Genomic DNA, 14013 nt, shown 5'->3' on the forward strand with positions numbered 1-14013 from the left:
CAGAGGAGACCGGAAAGCCTGGAGCTTTTCCGTAGTGACTGGGGAGAGGCAGGAAGCTGTGGGATTCAGCCGACCTTTCAGCCTGGCCGAGCACAGGGTTGGGCAGCGTAAATGCTAAGGCATCTTAATGCAGTGGACACGTGAAGGAGGCCCATGGCCCGGATTCCACACACATCCTGGGGATGCAAAGAAAGACTCAGATGCAAGAGGACGAAGGGTTGACACGCCACACACAGGCTTGGGCTAGGTCAGTCATCCTTTAATGCCATGGAGGGAAGAAGGGGACCTGGCCTGGGAGGGGAAAGCTGAACCCCGAGAGGCAGTTAGGCTTGGGTGGGATTCACCACCTTTCCCACGAAGAGGGGAGACTTGGTGTTTCTGTCGTAGAGGATGCAGAGGAAGGGTCTGTTGAACTCGACGTCTGGGGGAAGGGACATGGGGATAGCTTCCAGAAACGTGGACCCGGCAGCTTCTGTCCCTTTCTCGTCGATGGTCAGCACAGCCTTGTGGAGCGCCTGGAAGGGGGGAAAGCAACGAGGCCGCGTGTGAGTGGAGACAGGCCCCCACGCAGGCCTGGGAGCCAGGCGCGGAGGAGCACCTTGCCCAGGGTGGGGCACGTGCTGGCCTCTCTCCCGGCCTCCTGTCCTTCCCCATCGCTGTCTACCCGGCCCTGCAGGGGACACACAAGGGATGCTCGAAAGGCCTCTGTCTGATCCATGAGGGTACCCCAGCCTCTTCCTCCCCAGCCTTCCTGAGAAACAACCCATCACCTCGGGGGAGAGAGGATTTTCCTGCCCTCTGTCTCCTTGGCTCCCCTCTAATTTGTGGAACCAGATACGAAGCTCCTTGGGGAGCAGGACTTTGAGAGGTGCTTCCATGTACCTTGTCCCCACCCAAGTACTCTGTTCACAGTCACTGAACCGCAGCTGTTTTCTTGGGCACCTGTAATTCCCCTGAATAAAGGGCATCTTTGGTTGAAATCACTCAGACTTGGTGATTCGCCAGTAGTTCCCGGAGTCTCAGATGCAGGGGCCAAAGGGCCTCGGCCAATCCCCGAGCCTAAGTCTCTCTCTGTAAGTAGGGGGTTATAGGGACCCAAAAAAGGGAAGTCCCCGCCAAGGATGAGACAGAAAGTGACACAACCTCGCGCTGAGCACGGGAGGCCACCTCCTCCCCTCCGTCAGCTGACCACACTGCTGTCGTGGTGGAGTGATGGCATTCCTCAGGGGCCTCAGTCTGCAGGCATGCCTGCGTCCCTCTGCCCCTTCCTCAGCCTCGCACCAGAGCTGTGGCCCCACGCGCATTCTGACCTACAGATGTCAGGGACACACTCACCTTGGATACCTTCAGAGGCTGCTCCTCGGTGATCCCTGAGAGGTCAGCCCTGTTGCTGAAGACCCTGTTGATGCCCAGTTCACCCAGGACAGTTTTCAGATCGTACGTTTCAGAAATGGACAGTTTGGGCAAATGTAAATTGGCAGAACTGTCATGAAAAAAAAAAGTCGCAGAGTTGAAAGTGCTTCCTTTTCTGGTTGTTCTTTCCAGTTGGCGCCCTCTCCCCCTTCTCTCACACTTTGGTTTATTCCACTTTTAGTTCCTCTATGCCCAGGGTCAGAGGATATTAGAATCAGAGCGATCCTCTTGTCCTGCAGAGCCTCTCAGGGGCCACCTCCTCTGAGAAGGCCTCCCAGAGGATCCAGGGTGTCCTCTGGAAGGATGGTACTCACTACTTCCCTGTAGGGTTTGGTCGCGCCCCCTAGACTGGGACTCCTCCAGGGCCAGTATCCCAGGGGACTGTGGGGTGTGGTGGCAGGTCCTGAGTGACATCTTTTGAGAGCGTGAGGAGTACTTCTCTGTATTTTCATCTTTGTTTTATGTTATACATGATAAAATTGCTCATCCGGCCTGGGCATATTTACAAACACAGAGACAGGTACTGATACGGAGTGCATGATGGGGACCTGGTCGAACCACACTCATCTAATGACAGAGGAATCAGAACCAGCCTCAAACAGGTCCTGGAGTTTCCTGCTCTGGGCGTTGGCTTTTTCAGCCTCTCCAAGCATTTCTCCCCCCTCCCCCACCCTCATCCTGCCGTGGACTTTTAGCCTGTAATTTACACTCTATCCTGTAATCTACATTCAACTGCCACCTTTGCCAGGAAGCCCATCCTCTTCTTTCTGGGTTTGCCAACATGTGTTGACATTGCTCTCCCGTGCACCAGAAAGGGGCAGTGTCCAGGCTGGGGAGGAAGTCCTCAAGGACAGGACTTTCCCTCCTCACCCCTGGGCACCAGCCCTCTCCTGAAGTCTGCCTGGTACCGCGTGCATGCATTCTGGCCTCTATTGGAAGCAGACACACAGTGGTCATGGCTGTGGTCAGTGGGTCTATACCCCCACCCTCTGACCGGACCAGATGTGGCAGCTCCCGGGTCGGTCTGCTTGGGAGGTCACCTTGCATATTTCTTTTCCAGGAATTTGGCGAGGAGTTCGTTGTTGAGCTTGTCTTCCAGCTGCTGCAGTTTCCCCAGGTCGGGCAGGATGAAGCAGGCGGTGACGTTGCCCACGTAGTCCAGCAGCAGCACCCAGCTGGCGAGCTTGTCGCAGTAGTGGAGGTCAAACATGCCCAGGCGGTTCATCATGGGCACCTTCACGGTGGTTTGCTCATTCACGTGGAAGTCCCTCACCGTGGTGTGCTCGACCTTGAAGGGCTTCTCCCATTTTCCTGGAGAGAAGAGATAGTGGACGTCAGCCAAGGGTGGGAGGAGGTTTAGTATCAGTGGGAGAATAAAGGAGCCTTTAGCCTCCTGGTGAGGTACTTCTCTCTGAGCCTCAGATTTGCGTGTGTGCTCGTGTCCGACTCTTTGCGACCCCATGAACTGTAGCCCACCAGGCTCTTCTGTCGATGGGATTCCCCAGGCAAGAATACTAGAGGGCTTTGCCATTTCCTTCTTCAGGGGAGCTTCCTGAGCCAGGGATCAAACCCACATCTCCTGGGCTCCTGCACTCCTGCATTGGAAGGTGGATTCTTTACCCCTGAGCCACCTGGGAAGCCCCAAACCTCAGTTTTACCATCTGTAAAATGGGTCTAAAGTGAACCAGCAGTCTACAGAAAATACTTTGGGGGAGAATAATGCAAGGCTGGTATAGAATCCAGAATTTCAATTTCGTGGAGGCTCATGTGGTAGAGGAAGCATCTGAATCTTGGTCTTCCTGACTCCAAAGGTGTCACTACTTCCTTTGCGCTGCAGTTGTCAGAAGTGTGGTTCGGGGTTTGTTTTTCTGACTCTATTTTGGGAGGCACTGCATATCATACACCTCTCCCTGGTGGGAATTTGCAGTGCATGTTAGGTCATTTAGGGCTCTGAAAAGTCCTGCAGAGATGAGGGTACTTTGTTTAATCCATAATTCCCTAACCCTATTTGATCATAGGAAGTTTTAGTGGTCATGTGTGGAAAATTGAATAACACATGCAGAGATGCATGGCTATATCCCGTTCTGTGCTGCCAGGAAAGTTAAGAACAGAGTGTTTGAGAATATTTTGAGGGTGTTTCTGTGCAAAAAAGCTCTGACTGGTTATGCAACCTTACCTTTAAAGGATATGTAATTCACCAGAGCAAAAACGGTGTCTTGGTCAAGATCCTTTACCAGATTCACAATTTTTCCATGGCTTCCCTTCTCTACATAATCATTGATCTTCTTCTTGGCCTCCTCAGCATCCCTGAAGTTGATGGAGAAGGCTTCGGAGTGATACAGATTCTTGACATCCTCCAAAAACGTCTCCACTAGCTTTGCACTCTCATTGATGAACAGACCATTGCCAGTGGTCAGTTGCAGCTGGTGGTTTGGCTGGTTGAGGGTGTGGAGAAGATGCTGAAAGCCTTTGTGGATCTCAGCCTCTGCTAGCTCAGTGAGGTTGAAACCCAGGCCCTCCAGGATCTCAGTATGAGTGTTGCCCTTGGCTCCCAGGGAAAGCATCGCAAAGGCTGAAGCGATGCTCACTGGGGAGAAGAAGATGTTGCTGGTGTTGGACTGATGGGCCAACTGGTGGTATATGCTGAAGGCAAAGTTGGCCAGGTTGGGGGCAATCTTGTGGCAGGCTGCTTCCTGGTGGGATGTATCATCTGTCTCTTGGACAGCGTGTCCTTGGAGAACCCCAGCCAGGGAGATGGGGGCCAGGCAGCACAGGGCTGCCAGCAGCAGAAGGCCCCGCGTGATGGAGGGTGCCATTATCCTGCAAGAGAGAGAAGGGAACCATGCCTGGGTCAGACCATACAGTGAGTCCCTTGGCCACTGACTGATGCCAGGTCAAAGCAACCAGTTTATCGAGGATCTATATGCCAAACACTCTTCTATGTCGGCATCATTGAATGACTCAGAACAATAGAAGGGATTTGATGGCACTTATTGCATGCCAAATTCCATCCTAAGCTCTTTACTGTCTTATCTCACCCTGTTCTGATAACGGTCCTCTGACCTAGGTCATGCGACACCCCTGGGCTTACAGATGAGACCAGGCTCCTAGAGGTTAAGTCACTTGTCCGGGGTTCCAGGACAGACAAGTAGCAGAATCAGAATCATACTCCCAGGTCGTCTGGGTCTAGAGTCCACGTTCTCGATGGCTCTGTTAATATCCACAATGTGTAAGTGCTAATATCCCAAGGTGTAAGTGCTGCTGGCCTTATTTTGGGAAGAGGAAACTGAGGGACAGGAAGTGGATAATGACCCAGAAGGTTGGCTGAATCGGACTCAGGGATGACTGGATCTGGAACAGCCCTAGGAGGACTTCCGCTGAAATCTGTCACCTAATGGATAGAGAGGTGACAGCCCAGAGTGGGAGGGATCTTGCTTCAATGACACACAGCAGGAACACAGAAGAGCCGTGAGGAAACCCAGCTGGGGCGGGGGGCTGTACCCCAACACTCACAATGAACCTCAGCCCCTGGTAGATGTTCCTGAGCTGGAGGGCTGCCCTCACAGTGAGTCTGTGGCCTCAGTCACAGGACTGTGCTGACGGTCAGCTTAGCTACGCACCCTGCTTGCCTCCTCTGTCCCAGCTCTGTGCTCAGCACGCTTGTGGGTGTTGAAGGTCCTGGCTCCTCCAGCCAAGTGGAATTTGTCTTTGTGTGTGTCGGGAGGTGGGGGCGGTGGTGGGGGTGGGTGGGTAAGAGTTGGAAAAGCATCTTTTCCTTCTCAGACAGTCCTGGCTTCTAATCTAGGTCTCTGTCACCACCTGCTGTGTGACCACGGATGAGTTGCTTAGTTTCTCTGGTCCTCACTTTGTCGCAGGTAGAAAGTCAGATTTGGGGGATCTTTGAAAGTAAGACCTTCACTAAGTCTAGCCTCCACACCTTACGTTGAAAGCACCTGAGAGAGCAGATGGCCTTGAAGGAGAGGCTGGTAGATGGGCAAGCAGAAGCCCTCAGAAGATGACTGGGAGGAAGATGAGCTCCATGGCTGGTTGGGGGAGACAACAGGGAATGGCAAGGCCTGTGGCTGGCCCAGCAAGGTCAGACTCCATCTAGTGATCGTCAAAGTCAATGTTTCCTGCAGCAACACAGGGCCAGCTCTGCCCCATAGAGCTCCCTCCACTCCACACAGACCCCTGCCTTGGGCCACCAGGCCGAGGTCTCCTAAGTACCACCTGCTCTCTTCCCAGATAAAGGAACTGAGGTCTAAGCAGAGGAGAGGGTGTGCCTGCAGCCACAGAGCTGGCTATTGATATTAGTCACGTAACTAAAACCATCATTTTAATAAAATACAAAGACAAAGGAGCTCTTGAACTTGGCATATGAAAACCCGAGGTTAAAAAGTTGTAAACAAAGAATGCTGGGTTTTACTTACCTCCTTGGACTTAAAGTTTCTTTCCAATAAACAACAAGATGAAGCACAAAACTGGTTTCTTTCCATTACCTTTTTTTTTTTTTTCCTGGACTTCAGGCCTCTAAATAACCCAAATAGAGGAGACCACAGATTATGTAATACCTGTTTATATTTTTCGTAAACTAGCCAGTGGTTTTAGAGCTGAAGATGGTGCTGAGATTAATTCTGTATATTTCCATCACCCTTGGGTTTCTCGCTACCTCCCCACTGGATTTTGGTGTGGTCCTTCGTGGTTGATGGAAATTCCCCATCTTGGCGAGGCTCAGAGATGATGAGGGATCTGAACTCTGCACGATGGGGACACTATATACGCCAATTGGCCTCAGAGTCAGAGGCTGAGGCTTCTCGTCCGCACAGGGCCGCCTCTGTCCACTTGGTCTTGGGTAAGTATTTACTTGTTTTGGGGCCTCACTCTGCCTCTGTATAAACTGAGGTTAAGGGAGACCTAAATGAGGTCCCTGTGTACCAATGCTGGAATTTTAGTTACAGGGGTATCTCGGTTTGGTGGAACAAGATGGACTGAAGCATCCCATGGGGTTAACAGGGTGAGGTGCCCTCCTGCCAAAAGGGATGTTGGCCTTAAGAAGGTAACAAGGGTGGCGTGGGGCTGAGGGGAAGAGGGGCTACAGCTGGGGTGAGCACCTCCCTGCCCCCACCCCATCCTTCTGTCTGGGGGTTACATCACCTCCTCTGGCTTCCTCCTCTTACAGTAAATGGCCTGAGGCCAGGAAGGGGTCAGAGCCCTGGCAAGGCTACCCAGTGAGTCAGGGACAAAGCTGGCTGGAGCAGGGCTTGGCTTCCCCACCTCTCGAGCTATAGATGGGACCGAGTGTCCCCAGGCCAATTCAGTGAGTGTCAGAATTAGATCCCCAACACTCTGACGTCAGTCTTGAGACTCTGTTGGCTCCCTTTTGCCTCCCAGTCTGTTCCTTAGAACTTCGAGTGCCCTAGACCTCTCTCTCCTCTTCCTTCTAACAAAGGCAGTCCCTCCCCCAACCCCCCAGTTCTAGCGCTGGGGAGCTGACCAGAGACGCCAGAGGAAACGGTGAAGCGCCCAGAGGTGCAGGGACCAAACTTCAAATCAGCAGAATGAAGACGTCACAGTGCCACTTCCGGAGTCTGGGGTAGGTCGGGGACAGTGAATGAGCTGTCCCTTTGCCTAATCTCATGCCCTTTCTTTCCCCCAGGATATAAAACGAGTGACCAAGAGCGACCCAGGGGGGTCCAGGGAAGTGACTGTGACCTAAGGTCACAACCTACTGACACCTGGGTAAGCCCAGGGTGACTCAGCCCCGCCACTTACAGATAAGTGGCCTTGGGCAAGTGATTGCTCTTCTTCGAGCCTCACCTTCCTGTAAGTGGAGAAAAGAATCTCTTGCAAGGCAGGTGTGAGGAACGGATACGGTGATGAGTGAGTGGGCCTCTAGCAGGTGTGGAAGCCCTTACCTGTGCACAGAGAGGGTTCAAGGTAGAGAACTGGCAGATTTCTTCCGGGCCAGTTAGCCACACGGCTCAAGGCCAGAGAGGGGAACCCTGCTCTGCAGAGAATGGCCTCTGAGTTTAGAAAATGTTCAGTTCAATTCTCCAGGTCTTTATTCATCGACTATTAGCTGCCAAACCCTATTCTTAGCAAACGTCAGCATGGGCATCCTTCTCCTCTTTTCACTTCGTGAACAGCAGGCATCCATGCACCGTCTCATCTTCCCTCAGAGCTCACCCTGAGAGGTGGGAGTTATCATTAGCCCCATTTTATAGATGGAAACAGCAAGGAGATCGAACCAGTCTATCCTAAAGGAAATCAGTCCTGAATATTCACTGGAAGGACTACTGCTGAAGCTGAAGTTCCAATACTTTGGTCACCTGATGCGAAGAGCTGATTCACTGGGAAAGACCCTGATGCTGAAAGATTGAGGCTAGGAGGAGACAGGGGGGACAGAGGCGGAAATGGTTGGATGGCATCACCAACTCAATGGACATGAGTTTGAGGAAGGTCCAGGAGATGGTGAAGGACAGGAAAGCCTGGGGTGCTGCAGCCTACAGAATCACAAAGAACTGGACATGCCTGAGCGACTGAACAACATAGATGGAGAAATCGAGGGCTGTAGAAGTTAAATAAATGACTGAAAATCACAGAACTGAACTGGTGGCTTATAGAACTAATGTTTTGTGTGTGCAGCATGTGGGATCTTAGTTCCCTGACCAGGAATCAAACCTGTGCTTCCTGCAGTGGAAGTGGGGAGTCTTAATCACTGAACCACAAGGGAAGTCTCTACAGAACCAAATTTAATCCTGGGTGTTTTGATCCCTGAATTTGGCATTTAGCCCTTCTCTGTGTACAAAGCTGAAGGCAGAGGCCTCAGAACAGAAAACCTCAGGGGTGACCTGGCTGAACAAAGAGGGGCATCGTCATTTTGTGGCTAAGATTGGAGGCTATGAGGCCAGAATGCCCACGCTCAATTTGCTATCAGTTCTGTGACCTTGGGCTAATCACTCAACCTCTCTGAACCTCAGTTTCCCAGTGATGGTATGGGTGTACTTCCCCTAAAAGACTATTATGCAAATGAAATAGATGCAAAGTGCCAAGAAATGCCTGGCACACTGTCAGTTCTCAGAGGCATCAGTTCTTATCGACACTGTGGCTCTTTGAGGATCCTCTAAAAGAGTCTGGTTGCCTTGGCTTGGGTCATATTTGTATTCCATCTCCAAACACCAGTGATGGAAAAATCATATCCTTCCTAAAGTCCAGAGATCAAAGGCAGTGGGAGTGGGGTAGGGACAGGAGGGCCAACGTTATCTATGCTTTGCCTAAAAGGGCAGAGAGGATGAGTGACTGTCCAAGGTCACCCAGCATCAGAGGTGACTCAAAGCCAACCCAGGCTTCCCATTCCTCAGCTGGTGCCTGAGACCCGAAGGGACGATTTTGCAGTGGGCATGAGGACAGAAGCAGGGATTCTGAAGGGGATTCAGCCTAAGATTGAATCCTAGATGGTGTAACTGGGGGCAAGGGATGAACCTCCCTGTCCCAGAAGTCTTCATCTGTCAAATGGGAACGTCACGGTAACTACCTCAGAGGATTGCCATGAGGCTTAAATAGAGGCTGCCTGTGCAGAGTGGGGGCTCAGAAATATAGCTCAAAGCCCACCCCCAGGACAGTGGTCTCCCCCGCTCCCCATCTTCCACAGCACACAAAGATGGCCAGGGGCCCGCTGTGCACAGGGGTGCCCGCTTCGGTAACTCCAGGCTAAGACCTGGTATGGTTCTGTTCTGGGCACTTCTGCAGAGAATGGAGGCAGCTGAAACTCAGAGCTTCTGGTCCGACCTGGCTTCCCTACCAGGTTGCTCTGTGAGCCTGGGCTACTCACTGTCCCTCCCTGAGCCTTATCGTTCTCATCTGTAGAAGCGAGAAAAGATACACACCCGAGCAAATGCAGAGGCAGTGAGACCTACAGAAGACCACCGACGGGAAAGATACAGGAGCTGTGCCAGCAGAAACATACTCCTTCCTAGGTCGCTGGATGCCAAAGCCAGCCCCCACCCCCTCACTTCCACTTCTGCTTGCAGAGCGCCCCTTTAGTCACCAGGAGGAATTGGGGAGGCCCTGGATAGGCTTGGGAAGCAGGAAAGGACCCCTAGGGCTGCTGTTACTATGACAACAGATGGCCCGGCCCCAGCCTGCTCCATCCTTCTTGCATCCCCAAGGCTTGCCTGGGGAGCGCAGGGTCCTGGAGGCCCCTGGCCAGTGGAAGGCATACTTACGATTCACTGTCCCAGGTCAGGGCTGGTGACTGAGGCCGAGGAGACAGAGCCCTGTCCTTGCCCCTATTTAACCACTGGACCCAGAAAGGCGAAAGGGGAGGCTGCTGGTAAACATTAACCAAGGTCACCCCAGTTATCAGAGGAACAAACAAGGACTAAGTCCATCGGCTGGACACTGGACTGCCTGCTCACGTTGTCCAGTGGTGCTCCTTCTGGGCGGCACGCAGCCCTGTGCTCCATATCCCCGAGAGAGTCTTTGTGCCCAGCTCATAAACCACAGCATCCTGCATCCAAGCTGGGGTGGCATTGATACCGACATTCTGGGGGATGGCATGATTTTGCTGGCCTGCAATCCACTGGGGAGCTCTCAGTTGCTGCTTCATCAGTAGCAAGAGCTACCACTGATGGAGCCACCTTGAAATGCCCAATGCTCACTGCTGGGACTTCCCTGGTAGTCCAGTGGTTAAGAATTTGCCTGCCAGTGCAGGGGACATAGGTTCGATCCCTGGTCAGGGGAGATTCCATATGCTGTGGGGCAACTATCCCATACAGTGACTGCTGGAGCCTGTGCCCTAGAGACCGTGGCCCATAACCAGAGAAGCCGCTGCGATGGGAAGGCTGTGCACCACAACTAGAGTAGCCCCTTTGCCACAACAAGAGGAAGCAGCAGCGAAGAGCCAGCGTAGCCAAAAAAAATTAACAAACAAACAAACAAACAAAAGGCCCACTGCTGAAGATGCAAGGGGTAGAGAATGTTATGAGCTCAGCTGGCAGATAGAGAAACTGGTCATCTACCTAAATTCACCAAGCAGACACAAAACTGCTCTCGCCTTCCCTGGAAAGAAAATGGGTCCTGACTGCAGTTGACATAGCTACCTAAGGCTGATATGGGTGGCGTGGGCACAGGCCCGGGGTCAGAGAGTAAATTTACAGAGAGTTGTGTGGCCTCAGGCAAGCTGGTCCATCTCTCTGAAACATGGGGTAGTTTCATTTGCATCCTAAGGCCTTGGAAGTCCCACTTCCAGCTCATTGCCAGGGATATGGAACTCACTTATGTAAAGCACCGGGCACACACTAGGCTCCTGATTTTGATCTGCACAGCCCTCTGCTCACACCTGCTCACCAAGCTTCTCCAGGTGGGAGGAGGTGCAATTCCTGGCCAGCCTCAGGCCTGTTTCTGTTTCCGCTGGATCTGGCTTCCGGCCAGCTAACTCGACCCACAGGCTGCCTGAATTTTCCTGGGAGCTGTGGCTCCATCCAGGAGCTACGGCCGGCTTTTGGGGGCACTGGTGGTGGCCAGGGTGGTAGTGTGGGATTGAGGCCAGTGGGGCCCTACTGGGGTGGTGCATGCAGTGTGATGCCAGCCGCCTTGCGCTTTTCAGTGGGTTAGAGTCCATTTAGAAGCCTGAGGCAGTTGGCATCACGCTGTGTGCACCGCCCTTCATGCCCTTGGCACGCCATGTACACTCGGTATTTGTTGAGCCAGTGGACAAGTGTGTCTTTGTCCTCCACTCATCCCCTGGCCCCAGCTATGGGACTGTGCCTGGCGAATGAATAGCCTGTAGGTTCCTCTACCACACAGGTTTAGACCAGGGAACCCAGCATCCCCACTCACTGGCTGTGAGATCTCAGGTGAGTCATTTAATTGCTTCATGCCTCAGTTTCCCCATCTGTAAAATGGGGATGTGACAGTTCGTACCTCGCTGGGCTGCTGTGAGGATTAAATGCAGCAGTTTCAGAGCTCAGAGCCCAGCATTGGGGGCACATGGTGAGCCCTGTGCCCGTAGGTTTCCCTGCTGTGATTCTAGGTGGGTGATTTGGGGATGAGGGGAGCGTTCCAGGAGCTTCCCTCCAGGCTTCCCTTACTCAGTCCTCTCAGTGTCCCTGTGAGGAGAGTGTGTATCACCGCCCGCACCGCCCCCCCCATATAGGAGCAGAAACGAGTTCAGGGAGGGAAGGACTCTCCGCTCCCATCTCTCCGGACTCTCCAATTCCACAAGCTAGCTTCAGAACTCTGACTCTTTCTCCTGAGCTGGCTGAAGGAGTTTCTTACCCAGGGCTCTGCACCTACCCGTAGCTTGAAGACCTAGGGTGTGATGAAACAAGGCTTGCTCTCCTTACCTCCTGGACATTTGTTCCCCTCCCCGTGCCTCAGTTTCCCCATCTGTAAAATGGCCTCCCTCCATGCCTGGCTGCCCCTCTCAGCTATCGCACTGAGTGGGTGTAGGCAAGTGTCCAGGCTGTTGCCACGCTTAGTGCCTCTCAGCCTGGTGGTCTGGGGCAGGTAGGAAGGTGCCCCCCATCCCCCTTACCTTCAATGCCAGGTTCTTGTGGCAGAAGGAACTCCTCCTCCCCTGGGGCTCCTGGAGGCAGTGTGTGCCCTAAGCGCGGCACCCAGGCTCTGCCAGCGCAGGAGGAAGGAGCTTCTGGGTGGTTCAGGCAGCAGGTCTGGGAGGGGTGGGGACCCTGGGCAGGAAGCCGCCTTGCACAAAGCTGCCAGGAGCCAGGCAGATGCCAGAAAGCCCTTCCCAGCCCAGGCGGTAGTCCTGTGTGTCACCTGTTGTCCCTGCTGTGTCTGGCTGTGTGACCCAGGATGAATCACCCAGTGCCTTTGAGCTTCTGTAAGCGGGCTGGTAGCACCTGGCAGAGCAGATTAAAGGGCATGACAGGTGTCTCCTTTTGGCCCAGAGCCGGGCATCAATGTTTTGGCAGGTTTTCAGGGTCACCTGTGGAGGGAGGCAGCCTAAGCCACCTCTGAAACGCACAAGGGGAGCCCCACAGAGACTGAGATGGGCTGTGTTTATTGGGGAGGGTGTGTTACAGACGCTGGCTGCAGGAAGGAGGGATGTAAGACATTAGGGGGCACTGGGGCACTTGGAGGAGGAGTGGAGAAAGGATGTGAGGCAGGGCCGGGGAGAAAGTGAGGGGCTCTGGGTTGGGACCTCCTCCTTTTGAGTCCAGGGCGCCATGCTCAGCCCTTCTTCGTCTCCCCATTCTCCCACTGCCCACTTCTGTAGTATTTCACACTGCAGAGGGCTCCTCTGGACGTGCATTCTGGGAAGGAGGGGTGGGATGATCCAGGAAAATGGGCAAGCACAGAATGCCTGGGGTGGGTCCACCCAGGGGCCATTCTCCAATCACAAATCAGAAGCCAAGCTGGAGAAAGTTCTGTCCACTTGGTTACTTCTGGAACTGTTGACGGTTGTATCCAGACTGATTTTCTGGGAGTGAGTGTATCCTAGAAAGATGCTGTGGGCTGGCTGTGAATTGGCGGTGTCTGGGGAGACCCTGTCCCCCCATAATCCTGCCTAGATATGGGAGAGGGATGGAAATAAAGATGACAGGGAAGTGTGCAGTCTGCAGCAGGAAGGGAATGAGGGGAGGAGTATAGACCAAGTAGATGAAGGACCAGAGGCCCTGCTTGGTCCAGAGAGTGAGGGAGCACTTCAGGGAAGCTACATCTGTTGGCAGTTTCCCAGAGAGTGTGGGACCTAGCCTACACTGACTGCCCCAGGCACACACACAGACACATCAGTGTACCCCCGATACTCACTATGGGAGCCCCCTTCCAGGCACCAGCTCCCTTCTTCAGGGGGCACTGTGGCTTAGTGGCTCAGGCATGGGCTGGGGGGCTGAGCACCTGGATTTAAGCCTTCACTCCACCACTATCTGATGAGATCTTAGCTAATTAACCTCTTTGCACCCCCATTTCCTCTTCTGTGAGTTGGGGAATAAGAATGACCACTTATACCAGGACTGTGAAGAGCCAGTGTGATGATAACACACAAGACAGTCTCAGGCACAGATGGGCCCTAAGTCAATGCCAAACATGTTTTATCTTTGATATTCTGAGCCCGGAAAACCTCAGATGAATCCCAGGATCTGAGCAGGAGAAAGATTTGGAGGGAGGGGCTAGTGCATTTGCCCAGAGACACCTCTCCAGATCAAGCTTCTAGCTAAAGGCCACCAATCCCCTCTCCTGGGGGCTGGGCTCATTTTGCTTCCTTAGGTCAGAGGGCCATGGGCAATTACATCTTTCTGAGCACCTGTGAGGGACCGAGGACCAAGTTGGGTGAGGGGTGGTTGGAGGCAGGGGAACCTGGACTTAGAGGAGGAACTCATTTCAGCTCTCTGAGCCTCAGTTTCCTCCTCTGTTAAATGGGCATACTTAGAATCTCTCTTGTTCATATGATTGTCATGAGGCTGAAATGTAGGGAAGCTGGGGGGGTGTTTGACAGGCCTGCTCTATTAGCATGCCTGTCACCATGTCTGTCTTCTCATAGCTCATTTACATTAGTAGGGTTAGTTGTGTGGTCCAGGTTTTTGATTCCAGGAGATGGACCGAGTTTGCATCATCGGGATGAGTTCACTTCAT

At 53.1% G+C, this 14013-nt stretch overlaps 1 protein-coding gene across 1 annotated transcript; it reads right to left on the bottom strand.

Moving 5' to 3' along the window:
- Positions 1-248: 248 nt before the first annotated feature.
- Positions 249-12019, bottom strand: SERPINA1 (serpin family A member 1). Its single transcript, XM_052659957.1, has 5 exons — positions 11951-12019; positions 3590-4233; positions 2454-2724; positions 1336-1483; positions 249-515 (listed from the first exon to the last, which is right to left on the bottom strand). The coding sequence occupies exons 2-5, from the start codon at positions 4227-4229 to the stop codon at positions 324-326; spliced, it is 1251 nt and encodes a 416-aa protein (XP_052515917.1). The 5' UTR covers positions 4230-4233; positions 11951-12019; the 3' UTR covers positions 249-323.
- Positions 12020-14013: the final 1994 nt, after the last annotated feature.

Source organism: Budorcas taxicolor, chromosome 21 (genome assembly GCF_023091745.1).
Source record: "Budorcas taxicolor isolate Tak-1 chromosome 21, Takin1.1, whole genome shotgun sequence".
Classification (NCBI taxonomy): Eukaryota; Metazoa; Chordata; class Mammalia; order Artiodactyla; family Bovidae; genus Budorcas; species Budorcas taxicolor.

Bases quoted from the DNA above. Each gene is read 5' to 3' on its own strand.
- SERPINA1 (XM_052659957.1), bottom strand. From the start codon at position 4,229: ATGGCACCCTCCATCACGCGGGGCCTTCTGCTGCTGGCAGCCCTGTGC. The intron at 2,725-3,589 runs GTAAGGTTGCAT...TCTTCTCTCCAG, and splicing joins GAATTACATATCCTTTAAAG to GAAAATGGGAGAAGCCCTTC. The intron at 1,484-2,453 runs GTGACCTCCCAA...TTTTCATGACAG, and splicing joins CTGGAAAAGAAATATGCAAG to TTCTGCCAATTTACATTTGC.